Here is a 19,100-nt window from a genome sequence, read left to right as displayed (position 1 = left end):
GCACTTGCGCAGTTTACGTACGTCCTAACGCAGGCGCGTCCAGTCATTTGTTTTCTGCTGCGCTGCTGCCTTGTACACAGAGCAACATGGCGACGTCCCTGATCTGTGGCCGGTTGTCCGCTGGACTGAGGAATTCCGGCTCCAGGACGACTTTAAGCTCGGCAGCTAAGGTCATTTTTACGTACACACATCAGATAACTATATCCGATTGTCGTTTGTGTAGTAGCTTGCTGTTTTGGTCACTTTCAATGACACCAAATGGGCGATTCTCCTTTGACATTAGCCTTCAGGCTAGCTGTCTGTCATTATTAGGAATGCTTAGGTGAGCAAGTCTATTCATTCTCCTTTGAGTGGATGTTCTTTTGTAGTCTGACCAGATTCACGTTAAAATATCTGGCATTTTAGTGTGTATACACACTGTAACGTTACATGTCATTGTGTTTACTAGTTAACTTTGACCTACATGAACAGAGGGACAGCCTGTTTTGTTTCACTTCAGTGTATCTGTTCAACTGTAGTGCCGGCGGTTAATAAAGTTAACTCCTGAACAAATGAGAACTGCAATTGTGCCTGTTATATTGAACAAAATTCTAAATGTAAACCTTGCTGAATCATAAATTTGTTGAGATTAAGAATCTTATGTCTCCTGTTTGGTCATTGGAAGGTTGTACCCTTGAGTAAGACACCCAGGTAATTCCCTAGGTTATTTTTATTGTGCTGTGGAGGACAGCAAATGATGAATTCGTAATGAATTAGCTCATTAATGATCTCTATATTGCTGGTGCAGACAGCCTTTTAAAAGGTATTATGATCCCACATTTCCTAATGTCTCTCTTGTTGAAAGGCTCTTGACTTTACTCTGTTCCTTTTAAAATCCTTTACATAAAAACATAGATAATAAAGATAATTGGTAACAGATTAGAGATTAAAATGGTACGGTTTTATTGTTTTAAATTTAGGCATCAAGATATATTAGGAAGAGGGTGTGAAATCCTTAAAGGGTTAGTTCACCCAAAAATGAAAATTCTGTCAGTAATTACTCATCCTCATGTTGTTCCAACCCCGTAAGACTTTCGTTCATCTTCGGAGCACAAATGAAGATATTTTGATTAAATCTGAGATCTGGATCACTCCTCCATAAGCTCTATGTTATTGAAACTTGCCAGCCCAGAAAGTTAGTAAAGACAATGTTTAAAATAGTCCAAGTGACTACAGTGGCTCAACCATAAGTTTATCAAGCGATGAGAATACTTTTTGTGTGCAAAAAACAAACAAAAATAATGATTTTTCAATAATTAATTTTCTTCTGTGTGGGCCTCAGAGTGAGTTCACGTGGTGTAACAGCACAGCGCTTCTGGGTTGTACGTCAGAACGTAGGCTCACTATTGGGCGACGCTGGTCATGTGTGTGATGCTGGCCAATAGTGAGCCTTACAACCCAGAAGCGCTGCGCTGTTACACTACACACACAGAAGAAGAAAATGAATAGTTGAATAAAGTCATTATTTTTGTTTGTTTTGCGCACAAAAAGTATTCTCGTCGCTTGATAAACTTATGGTTGAGCCACTGTAGTCACTTGGACTATTTTAAACATGGTCTTTACTAACTTTCTGGGCCGGCAAGTTTCAATAACATAGAGCTTATGGAGGAGTGATCCAGATCTCAGATTTAATCAAAAATATCTTCATTTGTTTTCCAAAGATGAACGAAAGTCTTACGGGGTTGGAACAACATGAGGGTGAGTAATTACTGACAGAATTTTCATTTTTGGGTGAACTAACCCTTTAATGTGTAAAAATGACTGATGGCTATGCACAATTCAAATTATGGATATTGTTAAATATTGTACCAAGAAATTGACAAAGTTGAGGAAAATTAATAGATCTACTTAATTGTCAGTAATAATCATTTTTATTTTTGCTGCACCTTTCCAAAAATAAATCAGTTAGGTAGCTAAATGAATTCAATTATGATTCAATTGAATAAAAGCCACTCACTTGCTGCCGTCTACTGCCGTATGGGTGTAAACTGCAACGAGTCACTGTAAGAACCTTCTGTCTTGTAAATCAGAGATTTTCCCTAGTCTTGCTTCTGGTTGTGTAATATCGTTTCAGCAATACACAAAAGTATGTGTTTGCAGGGTAAATACGACCATGGCTTTTTAGCAACAATATCCCTTGCAGTGTAACCAGGATTTCTATGTGGAGTTGGCATTAATTTGTATCTTTACATCCAATTACCAGGTGCTTGGTGGGACATCAGGTCTATTTGGTAACCATGGGAACCAGCCGTCCCCAATGCTGTCATTGCAGCAGCAGAGAAACCTCTCCCTGCATGAGTACATGAGCATCGGGCTGCTAAAGGAGGCGGGCATCTCTGTGCCCGTGGGTATGGTTGCCAACACACCTGACGAGGCTTATTCTGCTGCCAAGCAGATCGGTAAGAACATATGAACATACATATGCTGCTGGGCACTAATTGAGGGAAAAAAAATCTTCCTAAAGGGACTGCATAACTGTAGTAATGGAATATGCAGATTTATTTAATGTATTTTTCACATTGGAATGGACTAGTTTAGCACAGCATACTTAAATGCCGATGACATGCACAGCTTACTTTTCGATCCACTGTGCTTTTGCGCAGGCCAGATTATGGTGTTTTGAACAGGACAGCCAGATTACCCTATTTTAAGGTCTTGAATGTGCTGTGTGTTTGTGTTTCAGCTGTTGTGCTGTTCTCAATCATTCTGCAGTCTAAACATAGATTTGTGCCACCTCTGGAGAATGTGGCTGCCCTAACCTTTAATCTGACTGTCAGCATATAGGCAGCGCCGACACAGACCCGTGATGGACAAGCAGTGCTGTTCACTTCAATAAAGCAGGGTAGTGTGTCACAAGCATGGAGGAACTAGCTTTGGGACGTGCACAATAGAGAGCAGGTTTATATGACCTAACAGTCCAGATCTTGGTGTAATCTGGGTCTCAGAGCAGCATAAGCCTGGATTTTCTGGTACCAAATCAATATATTTCTGGCAAACGCAACAAACTGAGCATTCAGGGTTACAGAAAGTGGGAGTGTTTTATTTGCAAAATTGCAGCATGGACAAAGTTGGAAATATACAAAATTTCACAATGTCCGATCAGTGGTAAAATGGTGTTTCGTGGGGCACTTCCTTTTTTCAGAGCTCCAACATGGTACAACTTTTAAAGTGTTTGTTTACTCAGAGCTGACATTTTTCCTGTCATTATTTACTCTCCCTGATGTTTTCTGAAACCTCTATAACAGATGTTCTTCTGTGAAACTCAAAAGAATTTCAACAGAATCTTCATGCCACTATTTTCCATACATTGAAAGCAAGCGCCAAAAAGGACTAAACTGCTCAAGGAAAAAAAAATGTGATGATAAATATAATAAAAACAGTCATATTGTGAAAAAATATTACAATTACAAATAACTGTTTTCTATTTAAATGTATTTTAAAATGTAATTTATGACAAAACTGAAATTACTCCAGTCTTCAGTGTCACATGATCCTTCAGAAATCATTCTAATATGCTGATTTGTTGCTCAAGAAACATTTCTTATTATTGTTTAAAAAAAAAATTGTGGACACTTTTTTTTTTTGTCAGAATTCTTTGCTTCGAAAGTTCAAAATAACAGCATTTATTTGAAATCTAAATCTTTTGTAACATTATAGGTGTCCTTTCTGTCACTTTTATCAATTTAATGCATCCTTCCTGAATAGAAGTATTAATTTCTTTAAAGAAATCTTACTGAAACCAAACTTTTGAATGGTGGTTAGTATATGAAGAAAAAAAACAGTCCTGAAATTCAAGCCATTGTTCAGGAAAAGAGCAGCGTAACATCTTCTTAGGAACAAAATGATTTTTTTTATTAATATCTGTGTTAATAAAATATATAATCCTGTCTGTTTATTGAAAAGAGAGCTTTAGTCCATGAGCCAGGGGGGTCCATCGGTATCAACGGGGGGGCAAATGCTATCATTGTTTTTTGGCAAGGTATACACCCCTAGTATTAGAAAAATCACGATAGCAGTGCAGCGGTGGTAGCGAAAACACTTTTTTGAGCTCATGAAGTTACTAACCCCCTAAGATAAATTCCGTTTTTGAAATCTGGTGTATATCTGGTTTAGGCTCATGCTAGGGATATTGCCAATATTCTATAATATGGTGCTTGGTATCGTTGGAAAGGGGACCTTTTAGACTTTCATTTAAGCCCAGTACTGAATCTGTCTGACAAACACAGAGGTCACAAGACTTCTTTAAACCAAAAATAACACACATTTTTCCACAATTTCCGCATAAACTGTATGCTTTCTTTTATCCCTGTGGCATGAAAGAACACCACGGACACAAAACTCAACAACTTCAATACTCAAGGCACTCTGATGACTCAGAAAATGTATAATATACCCATACTATTTATTTATGAGAGCCTTAAATTAGACTTGTGCAGCCAGTCTCATTATGGAACCGGCAGGAATCAATCACTGTAAAAATCTATTATTGGAATGTCTATCCATTATAAAAGTGCATCTATCCATTATAAAAGTGCATCTGTCCATCATAAAAGTGCATCTATCCATTATAAAAGAGCATCTGTCCATCATAAAAGTGCATCTATCCATCATAAAAGTCCATCTCTCCATCATAAAAGTCCATCTCTTCATCATAAAAGTCCATCTATCCATCATAAAAGTCCATCTATCCATTATAAAAGTGCATCTATCCATTATAAAAGAGCATAGATCCATTATAAAAGAGCATCTGTCCATCATAAAAGTGCATCTATCCATTATAAAAGAGCATCTATCCATCAAAAAGTACATCTATCCATTATAAAAGTGCATCTGTCCATCATAAAAGTGCATCTCTCCATCATAAAAGTGCATCTCTTCATCATAAAAGTGCATCTCTCCATCATAAAAGTGCATCTCTCCATCATAAAAGTGCATCTATCCATCATAAAAGTGCATCCCTTCATAATAAAAGTGCATCTATCCATTATAAAAGAGCATCTGTCCATCATAAAAGTGCATCTATCCATCATAAAAGTGCATCTATCCATTATAAAAGAACATCTGTACATCATAAAAGTGCATCTATCCATTATAAAAGAGCATCTATCCATTATAAAAGTCAATCTCTCCATCATAAAAATCCATCTCTCCATCATAAAAGTCCATCTCTCCATCATAAAAGTCCATCTATCCATCATAAAAGTCCATCTATAAAGTCCATCTCTCCATCATAAAAGTCCATCTCTCCATCATAAAAGTCCATCTATCCATCATAAAAGTCCATCTATCCATTATAAAAGTGCATCTGTCCATTATAAAAGAGCATCTGTCCATCATAAAAGTGCATCTGTCCATCATAAAAGTCCATCTATCCATCATAAAAGTCCATCTCTCCATCATAAAAGTCCATCTCTTCATCATAAAAGTCCATCTATCCATCATAAAAGTGCATCTATCCATCATAAAAGTGCATATCCATCATAAAAGTGCATCTATCCATTATAAAAGAACATCTGTACATCATAAAAGTGCATCTATCCATTATAAAAGAGCATCTATCCATCATAAAAGTGCATCTATCCATCATAAAAGTCCATCTCTCCATCATAAAAGTCCATCTCTCCATCATAAAAGTCAATCTCTCCATCATAAAAGTCCATTTATCCATCATAAAAGTCCATCTATCCATTATAAAAGTGCATCTGTCCATTATAAAAGAGCATCTGTACATCATAAAAGTGCATCTATCCATTATAAAAGAGCATCTATCCATTATAAAAGTGCATCTATCCATCATAAAAGTGCATCTCTCCATCATAAAAGTGCATCTATCCATCATAAAAGTGCATCTATCCATCATAAAAGTCCATCTATCCATTATAAAAGTGCATCTATCCATTATAAAAGAGCATCTGTACATCATAAAAGTGCATCTATCCATTATAAAAGAACATCTGTACATCATAAAAGTGCATCTATCCATTATAAAAGAGCATCTATCCATCATAAAAGTGCATCTATCCATCATAAAAGTCCATCTCTCCATCATAAAAGTCCATCTCTCCATCATAAGTCAATCTCTCCATCATAAAAGTCAATTTATCCATCATAAAAGTCCATCTATCCATTATAAAAGTGCATCCATCCATTATAAAAGAGCATCTGTACATCATAAAAGTGCATCTATCCATTATAAAAGAGCATCTATCCATTATAAAAGTGCATCTATCCATCATAAAAGTGCATCTCTCCATCATAAAAGTGCATCTATCCATCATAAAAGTCCATCTATCCATTATAAAAGTGCATCTATCCATTATAAAAGAGCATCTGTACATCATAAAAGTGCATCTATCCATTATAAAAGAGCATAGATCCATTATAAAAGAGCATCTATCCATTATAAAAGTGCATCTATCCATTATAAAAGAGCATAGATCCATCATAAAAGTGCATCTATCCATTATAAAAGAGCATCAGAAAGTACATCTATCCATTATAAAAGTGCATCTGTCCATTATAAAAGTGCATCTCTTCATCATAAAAGTGCATCTCTCCATCATAAAAGTGCATCTCTCCATCATAAAAGTGCATCTATCCATTATAAAAGAGCATCTGTCCATCATAAAAGAGCATCTGTCCATCATAAAAGTGCATCTGTCCATCATAAAAGTGCATATCTTCATCATAAAAGTGCATCTATCCATCATAAAAGTGCATCTATCCATCATAAAAGTGCATCTATCCATCATAAAAGTGCATCTATCCATTATAAAAGTGCATCTGTCCATCATAAAAGTGCATCTCTTCATCATAAAAGTGCATGTCTTCATGTTCATTTTATGAAGTATACTTAAGTAATTTTCAAGTATATTTTTAAGTATACTTTATGTGGTAAGTATACTAATATCAATGTGTACTTGTAGTAAACTTGTGTACTATTTCAATACTGCTTGGGACTAAATTGGCCCACTTTTAGTATTTTTAGTATTTGTAAGAGTAGTAAACTAAGTACACAACTAGGTTTCTCATTTGTAATGCATCTGTCCTACAAGTGAACTTATAAGTATACTAGTAGTTTACTATTTTAATACAAGTAGTACATTTTTTAGTTTATGAAAGTACAAACTGATGTGTACTCTCAGTAAACTACTAGTTTCGTAGTTTATACTGCAAGTATACTTGTAAGTTTTCTCTAAGTGAACATAACATTATACTTATAGTTTACTACTTATATATTACTTTTGCACTTGAAAAATACCTTTAACTGTACTTTAATTTTAAAAACATTTTATTAGCTTCATGCATCCTTTTTTAATCAACACTTGAATGTCAGTAAGTTTCATAAAGAAAGGCAACATTTTAAACAAAAAAGTAGAATTAGAGTAAATTGCTATACACTACAGTGGACTAGCCTACACAAAAATTCAGATATGCAGAATTAGAAACATATCTGTTTTATATCAATATTCTAATCAATATTTTCAAACAATGTAAGTTTCATAAGACTGTATATGAAAAACTATGTAAAAAAAAAAGTATATTTAATTGACTACTCAATCAAAAGAGTTAACACAACTACAAGACAAGTATACTTTGAATTCTTAATTATTCTTTTAAGTATATCTGGATCAAAAGATTGAGTTCAAGTACAGGCCAAATATAACTGGGCCCGTATTCATAAAGAATCTTAATGCAATGAGTAGCTCCTAGTGACAAAATTCTAAGAAAATTCTTAGAAATGTGGGCGTTTACTCTTAAAATTAAAGAAAAAATCCCAGTAAAGAAAAAAATAATTCAGAAAGCATTTTAAACCCTTAAAAGAGGTCTTAAGGTCAAAATTGTAAGGAGTACGGACGAGGACTTTTAAGAGGCTTAAGAGTTTCTTTAGCAGAGGAGAACATGGCAGAAAGACAAAGAGGGAGAAAAAATGTGTTGCAGACAATGGATGACAGTGAGTTAATAAGATGCTATAGATTAGATCGTGCAGGGATCATGTTTGTGACTGATCTTATAGAGACACGCTAACATCTCCGACACAGTGCAGAAATGCCATAGCGCCAGAAATTAAAGTAATCACTACATTACGATATTTGGCAACTGGGAAAATGCAACATTGCAGCAGTGTGTAATGTAGTCGCATGTAATTTCAAAGTGAAGGCTTAGAATATACCCTATACTTAAAATCACTCTTTTTTCCTTCTTGGACAACCAGCCAATCACAGTCTTCAAAAGATTGTGTCATACATAGCAACGGGGTCAGCCCCGCCTCCTCACTAAGATGAAAGTTTTTGTCTTTTCCTTGCTCAGAGTTGCTCTCAGATTGGCCCCGAATCGCTCTTAAGCTAAGACTGCTATGTAAAAGTTTTTAAGCTAAATTAAAGGACAAGTTCAGTATTTTACACTTAAAGCCCTGTTTTCAGATTGTTTCTGATGAAATAGAATGGTTAAGATTGAAATTTGGACATATGCTGCTGTCCCGAGTATTTTCGGTTTCTGTGGTAAAGGTGTCCAAATTTCAATCTTAACCGTTCTATTTCATCAGAAACGATCTGTAAACAGGGCTTTAAGTGTAAAATACCGAACTTGTCCTTTAAGAGTTTTCTGAGAGGATTCTTAGAATCTTTATGAATACGGGCCCTGGACTTTTCTCTCAGTATAAATCAAGTAGGCCTACACTGAAGTGTAATTTTAAGTATATTTCTGAGAAGTACATAAAATGTAGACTGAAAGTATACTTTCTTATTTTAAGTTTAAGAGAAGTATACTAAGTGTGAAAAACACCAAGCTTACATTAGCTACTGCTACTATTCTGCTACTATTCCCCACCAATTCACAAGCACAAGAGAAAAAGTATTTTGTACTTACATTTAATACCCCTGGAACTCAATGGAAGTTGATTGAAGATGGCATAGTTGGTAGTGTTGTTATAACCAGTCAACTTAACCAACAATCTTTTCACAAAACTGACAAAACCTTGTCAAACTTTCAAAATCCATCAACATTCCGTGCATGAGCTACTATCTGACATTCTAACTGAAAGTGGGTGAATATCAAAATACACGATAGAAACATTTTGTTAAACCACTTACAAGTGTTATGTTGACAACACCATTGACTACACTATTGAAACAATTACTTTTTATTACAACTGTACGTGAATAAATAGGCCATTTGGCCCTGGTATTCTGAAACCTAATAGGGTATTCTGTTTGTCCATTCTATTGGCTCGATTCTATTTTGAAGACTTGTGCTGGCTGCACAAGTCTAATTGAAGGCTCTCACAAATAAATAGTATGGGTATATTATACATTTTCTGAGTCATCAGAGTGCCTTGAGTATTGAAGTTGTTGAGTTTTGTGTCCATGGTGTTCTTTCATGCCACAGGGATAAAAGAAAGCATACAGTTTAGGCAGAAATTGTGAAAAAATGTGTGTTATTTCTGGTTTAAAGAAGTCTTGTGACCTCTGTGTTTGTCAGGCAGATTCAGTACTGGGCATAAATGAAAGCCTAAAAGGTCCCCTTTCCAACGATACCAAGCACCATATTATAGAATATTGGCAATATCCCTAGCATGAGCCTAAACCAGATATACACCAGATTTCAAAAACGGAATTTATCTTAGGGGGTTAGTAACTTCATGAGCTCAAAAAAGTGATTTCGCTACCACCGCTGCACTGCTATCGTGATTTTTCTAATACTAGGGGTGTATACCTTGCCAAAAAACAATGATAGCATTTGCCCCCCCGTTGATACCGATGGACCAAATTTGGGGCCCTGGCTCAAGGACTACTTGTAAAGTTACAAATCCCAGTAGATATTGTATAAAACTCCACCTTATTGTTCCAAGCAGGTTAATCATTCTCATTGGTGTCGTAAATCTGTTGTTTTCACCCTGTTTATGCAGATTAAATCCTTGTAAATTAAAACTATGACTTGCGTCATGTTGTTTTGTGGCGTTACATTGATCAAACAATCAGGTCCAGCAGCCTTGCTTAAGCCTGCTCTGAGACTGTTGGTAATTACAGAGTGACTCATTGGTTGAGGATGCAGCAGTTGTGTACTGGATCTTTCATCTGTCAATTTAATTTATCTTTGTTTGTTTGCTAATTTCCTTTGAGCATGGCCATATGTTTTTGTCAAGGTTTTTTTCTTCTCATTATTGTTTACTCTTTCTCTTTTCTCAGGCTCTAAAGACCTGGTGGTAAAAGCCCAAGTGTTGGCGGGTGGTCGAGGCAAAGGCACTTTTGAGGGAGGATTTAAGGGCGGAGTCAGAATAGTTTACTCGTGAGTGTTGGTGCCAACACAATTGTTCAACGCTTTTGCTTTATTACATTTCCGATCTCATCTCTTTGTCTTCTCACCCTCTATGTGTCTACAGGCCCGAGGAAGCGAGGGATATCTCCTCTAAGATGATTGGCAAGAAGCTGTTCACTAAGCAGACTGGAGAGGCAGGGCGCATCTGTAACCAAGTGTTTATCTGTGAGCGCAGATACCCACGCAGAGAGTATTATTTTGCCATCACCATGGAGAGGTCTTTCCAGGTGAGAGGTCACACTTTGTCAATAATACTATGTGGTTTATCTATGAAATTGCTTTTCATATGATAACATTCAAGTACAAAGTATTTTAATAACAAGCATTAAAAAATGACATCACCACTTCGCATGCTGCAGTAAGCAGAGTGGCCAGTAGAGGTCAACTTTTACTCATGTCGTGACCTGAAATGGCTTAAATGATCACATGGGTTCTACTCAACCTCCTGCAGGGCCCCGTGCTGATTGGCAGTTCTCAGGGGGGTGTGAACATTGAGGATGTGGCTGCAGAGAATCCTGATGCTATTGTGAAAGAACCTATTGATATCGTACAGGGAATAAAGATGGATCAGGCTATTAAGGTGAGATGCAGAGTATGATATAGCTCTGCACTGCAAGACAGTGCCCACACTGGCTGAAAAATGTTTTTGTTCTCTTTTTCTCGCTCTCAGGTGGCAGAGAAGATGGGTTTCCCCGCTGCATTGATCAATGAAGCTGCAGAAAACATGTTGAAACTCTATGATGTGTTCATCAAGTATGATGCATCTATGTTGGAGATCAACCCAATGGTGGAGGATGCATCTGGCATTGGTACCTAAAGTAGAAAGTTCTAATAAACTAACTTTAAGTTCCTAAAGTTCTACCTTAAAGTAGACGACCTGCACTTTAGACCATTATGCATACATTAAACAACCCCACCCTAGGGTTGCACAATATATCAGGGGGAGGAAAAAAACATATCTCATAATAACTTAAAATTAGGTAACACTTTATTTTACAGTGTCCTTGTTACACATTACATGTAACATAACAATAAATTATGCATAATTACATGCAACTAACCCTAAACCACACCCTAATCCTAACCATAACCCTATAGTAAGTACATGTAGTTAATTAATATTACAAAGACCTTAAATGTATAAAACACTAAAACAAGGACACCTTAAAATAAAGTGTATCCTAACATTTTTTGTTACACTTTATTTTAAGGTGACAGTGTTACATTGTAATTACTCAAATTAGTACTAAGTAATATTAATTAACTACATGTACTTATAGGGTTTGGTTTAGGGTTAGTTACTTGTAGTTCTGCATAATTTACTGTTACTATAGTAAGTACATGTAGTAACGTGTAACTTCGTCACCTTTAAATAAAGTGTTACCAAATTATTTTTTATTAAATACTTTTTTTTTTTTACAGTACAGTACAGTAGTATTACAATATATTTCTTACTGTTCCATAATTTAAATTAACAATCACAATAAAAATCATAATTATTATTTTATAGACTTATCGAATTCGTCAAATACAGTGAAATGTGGCCAATGAAAACTGAAGTGGAAGGAGATTTAAATGAAAGAAAACCTCACTTTATAGTTTCTGAAAGAGGATTGAGTTAGTTCTTGTAAAGAGTATACCTAAGTGTGAAAGAGTTTACCTAAGCGCACCTAACTTTTTTATTAGGAATTATGGAATTATTCTCTATACAAATGCAGTCTCCGACAAAACCCCCCTAATCACATGATGAATAACTCTGTTTAAAGCTATCAGTCAAGTCATCTGGTGGGAATTCGTTTATATATATATATATATATTAGTAATCACAGAAAACCAATCATTGTAATGCTCCATAACCAGGCCCACAGAGTTATGCATTCATCAAAATCTTCATCTATGCTTTTCAGTGATGTGTATGGATGCCAAGATCAACTTTGACACAAATGCTGCCTATAGACAGAAGGAAGTTTTCGACATGCGAGACTGGAGCCAGGAGGACGTCAGAGACAGACAGGCAGCCAAAGCAGACCTCAACTACATCGGCCTAGATGGCTCTATTGGCTGCCTGGGTCAGTACAAAAACCCTCGACCCTCCATTATAGGAACAACATTCCATAATATGTTTGTGTGCGTGTGTAATATATAGTAGGTTTGTATAGAGGGGGGTGATATACCGGTAGACATGGTCAACCCGTTGCTATGCAGTCATGAAAGCTTATTGTTTGCATGCGTTTATGAGCATTGCGGTTTAAAAACAGGTTATTTTATTTTTAAACCATTGAAGCACAATAAGCAGCGAAAGACAACTCATTTCAGTATATGCGCATGCTCTCTGAGAGAATTTTTTTTAGGATGTATTAGTTTTTTTTTATTATATTGAAAATGATGATAAGAATGATTCAATTTGATATCATAAAAACCTTATTTAAAGCAACAATAACTATATAGTAATATATATCAATTTCATGAAATAAAATTACCGATAAGATTGGTCATATCTTCCACCACTAGGTTATTTTAAATTCTGCACTTTTAGTAAATTATTCTGTTTAGATGTGATTTGTACCAATTTTACTAGTTTATTAGATTGAATATGTGTATGTATAAATCTACACATGTGATGTCACCTGTGTTTAGTCAATGGGGCTGGACTCGCTATGGCAACCATGGACATTATTAAACTGCATGGTGGAACACCCGCTAACTTCCTGGATGTTGGAGGCGGAGCCACTGCACAGCAGGTGACGGAGGCCTTCAAGCTCATCACTTCTGATAAAAAGGTAATGTCATGGTCAAGGGAGGCAGTGCTGTGTTGCATTAGCTTCTTTTTTTGCCCACTCTCTTATTAGTGGTGCAAGTTTCACTGTTATTGTCACTGAATGATATATATATTTTGTGGAGCAAGACACTTGGCCTATAAAACAGAGAAAAAAAATGCATTTACACAAGCTACAGTTGTGGTCAGAATTAATAGCACCCATTGGTAAATATGATCAAAAATGGCTGTAAAAAATAAATCTGCATTGTTTATCCTTTTGATCTTTCATTCAAAAATGTGCAAAAATCTAACCTTTCATTGAAGTAAAAGAATTGAAAGTGTGTATGGGGAGGAATCACATTATGAAAGAAATGTTTTTCTCCAAAACACGCTGGCCATGATTATTGGCACCCTTTTATTAAATACTTTTTGCCAAGATAACAGCTCTGAGTTTTCTCCTATAATGCCTGATGAGTTTGGAGAACATCTGACAAGAGATCAGAGACCATTCCTCCATACAGAATCTCTCCAGATCCTTCAGATTCCCAGATCCATGTTGGCGCTTCTTCTCTTCAGGTCACTCCGCTCATCAGGTCAGGGTCTAGCGTGTTTAATGAAAAAGCTCTTTTTTTAGTTTCATCTGTCCACAAAATCCTGTGCCGTTTGAAGTTCCAGTCATGTCTGACAATAGTTTGTTTTTGGATGAGCGAGGAGGATGTGGGGATGTAGGTTTTTTTTTGTTTGTTTGTTTTTTGGTAGGCTTCTGACCCCAAGACTCAACTAATCTCTGCAATTCTCCATCTGTGATCCTTGATCCTTTGGCCACTCAAACTCTCCTCCTCACCGTGCATTAAGACAATATAGACACACGTCCTCTTCCTGGCAGATTCGTAACATCTTTAGTTGATTGGAACTTCTTAATTATTGCCCTGATGGTAAAAATGGGGATTTTCAATTGTTTAGCTATTTTCTTACAGCCACTTTCTATTTTGTGAAGCTCAACAATCTTTTGCTGCACATCAGAACTATATTCTTTGGTTTAACTCATTGTGATGGATGATTAAGGGAATTTGGCCTTTGTGTTTCTTCATATTTAAACTCCTGTGAAACACGAAGTCATAGCTAGACAATTTCATGTTCCTAGTCACCCTGGTGTGCTAAATAAAGGTAGGTATTAATGGGAATATACTTCAGAGATATTTTACTTGTAAAAAATTCTAGGGTTGCCAATAATTGTGGCCAACATGTTTTGGAGAAAAAACATTTATTTCATAATGTGATTTCCCCCTCACTTTCAATTCTTTTACTTCAATGAAAGGTTCGATTTTTGCAATTTTTTTTAATGAAAGATCAGAAGGATAAATAACGCAGATTTATTTTTTACAGACATTTTTGATCATATTTACCAGGGGTGCCATTAATTCCAACCACAACTGTATATTTAGGGTCCATATTATCATAGATATTTGGGGGGTAACCACCTTGCAACAGTTTATCAACCACATAGGAACACCCTAAAAACTACTTGCAACCACACCTTCATCAGTACCTCTCATGTTTTCTTCAGGAAAAAGTCTAAATCTATGTTGTTTTATTTCTAACAGGTCCAAGCTATTTTGGTGAACATCTTTGGTGGCATCATGCGGTGTGATGTCATCGCACAGGGCATTATCATGGCCGTCACTGACTTAGACCTGAAAATCCCCATCGTAGTGCGGTTACAAGGTGAGAGAGACCGAATTTCACACTATGATTATTATTGATGGTGCGGATGACTTTGATCTATGGAGAGGTGGAGGGAAGGTTTGAAACCCATTAAAAATGTTTCTCAGCACCCGTACTTTATTTAAAAGGGTGCTGATCTGAAAAATGTCATCATGTTATCAATTTAACTCATAAGAACAAGCACTTCAAGTAGGTTTGATTCACATGAACATGAAACAAAGGCTTATCAGAGCTGTGGCCAAGCAGTTTGCGTACACACCCTCCAAGAGCAGGATTGGAGACCCCTGATCTATATCAATAAAAAGCTGGGAAAAAAACGTAACGTCTGAGAGAGGAAACATTGACAGAAGGGTGACAAAAAGAAAAAAGGTGTCTGGAAAGGATATTTGTGCAGGTGGCTCATGCTTTCATGCCTTTCTTGCCTTCATCTCACTCTCATCACGCTTGTCTGATCTCCAGGAACAAGAGTGGACGATGCCAAGGCTCTGATCGCTGCCAGTCCTCTGAAGATCCTGGCCTGTGATGATCTGGACGAGGCGGCCAAAATGGTTCGTTACTCTTATTTATGCATGTATATGGGCAAGTTGAAACTGACAAGGAATGGAAAATTGAGAAGAATCTGCACATCATGGTTCAGTAATCAAATTGATAGTCTAAGTCGTTCACCCAAAAATTAAAAATCTGTCATCATTTAGGCTAAGTTCACACTGCGAGCCTTAGTGATCAATTCCGATTTACTGCGCAGATCTGATTTTTTTGTACAGCTATTCACATTGTTGAACCGATCATGGTCCTGGACTGACAAAAGAACGATAAAAAGACGTCACGCAGTGTACTGTCATACGGAAGTAAACACGGATAACATTGAAGTACACATTTATTTATTGTCTTATCTGCTGCATAAGCCAGAGAATTTATGCGCAGGCAATATAAAAATGGTAAAAAAGAGAGCAGAGTTTTTAAACAATTATGATACGAGTCCCCATGTTTTGCTTGTAGAGCTGTAACTAATACTTATGAGTTCTGACACATCACTGTCCTTCACTGACTACCTTTCACAACTGTCTTGATAACTTCAAGTGTGTAAAATCTGACTCCCAGTAGTGCGGAATTGTAATGAATCTAGAGTGATGTAAAAGTCGCATTAATTCCTATTTGACTCTTCAGACTGAGGTCACATTGCAAAACATCTGACCTGTATCAAATTTAGGTCCACATATGGAAGTGGCTCAAATCGGAATTGAAATGATTAGATTCCATGTGGCAAAAAAATCGGATTTGGGACACATTTGTCTGCAGTTTGAACGTAGCCTTAGTCAACCTTCTTCAGGCATTTCAAAGTCACTTATTTTTGAGTGATGTGACAAACTTCTCATAATTTTACATGCCATTAATGTAAAAATGGCAACACATGCAAGAAAAAATAATAACACTTTACAATAAGGTTCAATTCGTTGATTGTAGTTAATGCATTAGGTTTCATGAACTAACACTGACTATGTTTACATATGCACCAATAGGGTCTTAATCCCAGTAAGATGTTTAGGTGGCACAAGCACAACCTTTTCACAGTTTCATTATTATTTCATCATTGCAGTTGTGGTTATTTCTACTGCCATTATTCACACACCCCAATGCACAGCACAAACGATAAACTCACATATACAGTACAGTAGGTGCGTCACCAGCCACGCTCTTTGGTATTTGGCTTCAGCCTTATGACGTGTCTAAAAATGTCTCTTATTTCAATGTTTTGGACCATCAAAACACCGCATTGTATTCATGTCGTGCGACATTGTCAACATGATCTCGGTTTCTTCAGCACCCTAAAAATGCATATGCGCACTTTGGCCAGTGTGGAATAGATATGTGGAACAGGCATATGCCATGTTCTACTACAATTACGGTTGCTACGATTATTGGCTTAATCGCATCAATTTGATCAAAGTATTGTGTTTACATGAGGTAGATTTTAATCGCAATATTGCCCAAATCTCATAATCACATTATGTGGGTGCATGTAAATGTAGCCAAGAAAAAATACTTTTTTAAATCTTTTGGTAATATTAATTTCTACAAATACATTGAAAGTCTACAAAAAGGAAAATGAAAGCAAATGTTGCAGTCCACACAACTTTGCTTCATAGAACTAACACACGTCATTACAAATAATGACTATACAAACCAGGTTTCCAGCAACAAGCAATTTGCCGTTCCACTATGAATGCGGAATCTCAGCATGACCTGACATTGACAGCCAAGCAGAACATATTTGATATTTTTAACGTACCATTACATAGAGCTTTTTTATGCCACGGCAGAATCATCAAAATCTGAAAAAGCTTGAATTGTTTTTTGCTCTATGGTAGGACACTGTGTTATATTTTAGCTGATCATAATTACCATATCTTTCTCTTTTTCTCTAGGTTGTGAAGCTTTCTGAAATTGTATCATTGGCCAAAGAGGCCAAACTTGATGTCAAGTTCCAGCTGCCCATCTAACAGAACAGACCCACAAGTCACCTCACTATTCAAACCATCTTATAAGAACTGAATCTAAATCCACCACCTGATCTTGTCTCGTCTCAGACCTCCAATAGTGTTCTTCACAATCCAGTGTCCTGCTCAAGCTTCTGTCAGCTCTCGTTTCTGTCTCTTGGTGGTTCTCTGTGCATTTCAGTTTGTAAAAGCACACGTGTTTCTGCATGGCGCCACTTTCATTTCATCCGATCAACCTCATCCAGTGCAGAGCCCATCAAATCAGTCCACTAACATACTGTTAAGGGTTTTTTGGTTCCATTGGTTTAGATCGGCTCATTGTTACTGCCTACTGCTTTTTGTTTTGTCAATGTTATTGTTTGCTTGATTTCATAAGTGGAGGATGTATTTATGTGGGACTGTATTTATACTGTTGAAATGTACATGGAGAGATGATTCTGTTGATATAGAATGTCTCTGACACACTGGTACTATCGCCACATATATACACACACACACACAAAGTATCATTAAAAGAAAATCCCACCCCCTATTTTTTCCTTCCTCTCTCCCTTGCCTTGTGTTTTCCGGCGGGAGTGTGTGTGTGTCGATGTAGCATGTCATCTCTGTTCTCCTGAAGAGAAATACACCGTTTCCCTTTTTAAGCAAACGCACAAGCACTCACAGGGAATATGTGTGTTATTGGTGTTCTCTCAGTCTGACATGGAGCCATCGGTGCAGCAGAAGCAGAAAACAATAAAAATACTCAAGTGTCTCCGAGGATTATGTTTACTTCTACTCAAAGGTTCTGTCACTGTCTTGAAATGTAGAACATGTACTTTGGCAAAGTGTGTCCCTTGAATCATCTTTCATGCTAGAGTGGGTCCTGTGGTGAGAATTCAACTTTCTAAGAAGGAAGTGTCTGGATGTGGCAGCTCACAGTTTGAGGTCTGTAATACCTCAACTATCCATTGGCAGTTGCTAAGCTGGTGCAGGACCCCCTTCCAAAGAAAAATCTTTGCTTATGGGCAAAATAGTATTTATACCATATTTGATTGTTTTTAGTCTTGAACTATTCCTTTAAGAGTCCTAAATGTAATCGTCACTTGCAAAACATTATACACTCAAATAAATAAATAATTAGGCCTAAATTATGTATTTGAATTGCATATTACATCTCCATCCATTTGGATTACATGTTTTTAACAAACCAATAAATGCATATTTGTCAAGTCACTTTTATTTAAATAGCGCTTTACACAATACAGATCGTTTAAATGTAGCTTTAAAGTGATAACAGGAAAATAATGCATTTCGGCTGTTGTTCAGTTGAAGTCAGTTCCATTGTAAAGATCATCAATTATTAAATCAGTTAATTTAATAAAGCAGTTCTGCAAAAAATTGTCACTGTCCAGCTCAGTTCAGATCTCACACAGCAGCGTCGGTACAGTCAGATCAGTAATATTGTTGAATATTAAGGGTTTTTTTCAGTCATAAATAAATTAAACCGTTAAGAAACAGGTAAGAATTCTGTATTAGTATTATTAAACTAACTGGGTTTTACATACACAATAACCAGGTGTATATATCTATCAATAAATCCAGTTTGTTTTAATCTCATACATTTAGCTAATTCAATATCGCTTGTTCCACAGCCAGCCATATTCTAACCATGTTCATACTTTTTGACTAAATTTAATTTTCACAATGAACAGATTTATGCTGACAACTAATCATAACATTAAGTTTATAGGTTGTTAAAATTGTAATCCAAACGGGTGGAA

The 19,100-nt window shown here is 36.4% G+C and overlaps 1 protein-coding gene across 1 annotated transcript; it reads left to right on the top strand.

Annotated features, from left to right (window-relative positions):
* Positions 1-11: 11 nt before the first annotated feature.
* sucla2 (succinate-CoA ligase ADP-forming subunit beta) lies at positions 12-18,091 on the top strand. The gene is made up of 11 exons (XM_079884769.1): positions 12-170; positions 2,243-2,438; positions 10,227-10,326; positions 10,421-10,583; positions 10,808-10,936; positions 11,027-11,165; positions 12,264-12,425; positions 12,994-13,136; positions 14,719-14,839; positions 15,299-15,387; positions 17,266-18,091. Exons 1-11 carry the CDS (start codon positions 87-89, stop codon positions 17,338-17,340), a joined length of 1,401 nt encoding a protein of 466 aa, XP_079740895.1. The 5' UTR covers positions 12-86; the 3' UTR covers positions 17,341-18,091.
* The last annotated feature ends 1,009 nt before the right edge of the window (positions 18,092-19,100 follow it).

This window comes from Squalius cephalus, assembly GCF_949319135.1.
Source record: "Squalius cephalus genome assembly, chromosome: 10".
Lineage (NCBI taxonomy): Eukaryota > Metazoa > Chordata > Actinopteri > Cypriniformes > Leuciscidae > Squalius > Squalius cephalus.
Note: the sequence above shows the minus strand (reverse complement) of the source record. Positions and strands in the feature narration are given on the sequence as shown.

Coding starts and splice junctions, on each gene's coding strand:
- sucla2 (XM_079884769.1), top strand. CDS start 87: ATGGCGACGTCCCTGATCTGTGGCCGGTTGTCCGCTGGACTGAGGAAT. Junction 10,327..10,420: donor GGAGTCAGAATAGTTTACTC/GTGAGTGTTGGT, acceptor ATGTGTCTACAG/GCCCGAGGAAGCGAGGGATA. Junction 10,584..10,807: donor CCATGGAGAGGTCTTTCCAG/GTGAGAGGTCAC, acceptor AACCTCCTGCAG/GGCCCCGTGCTGATTGGCAG.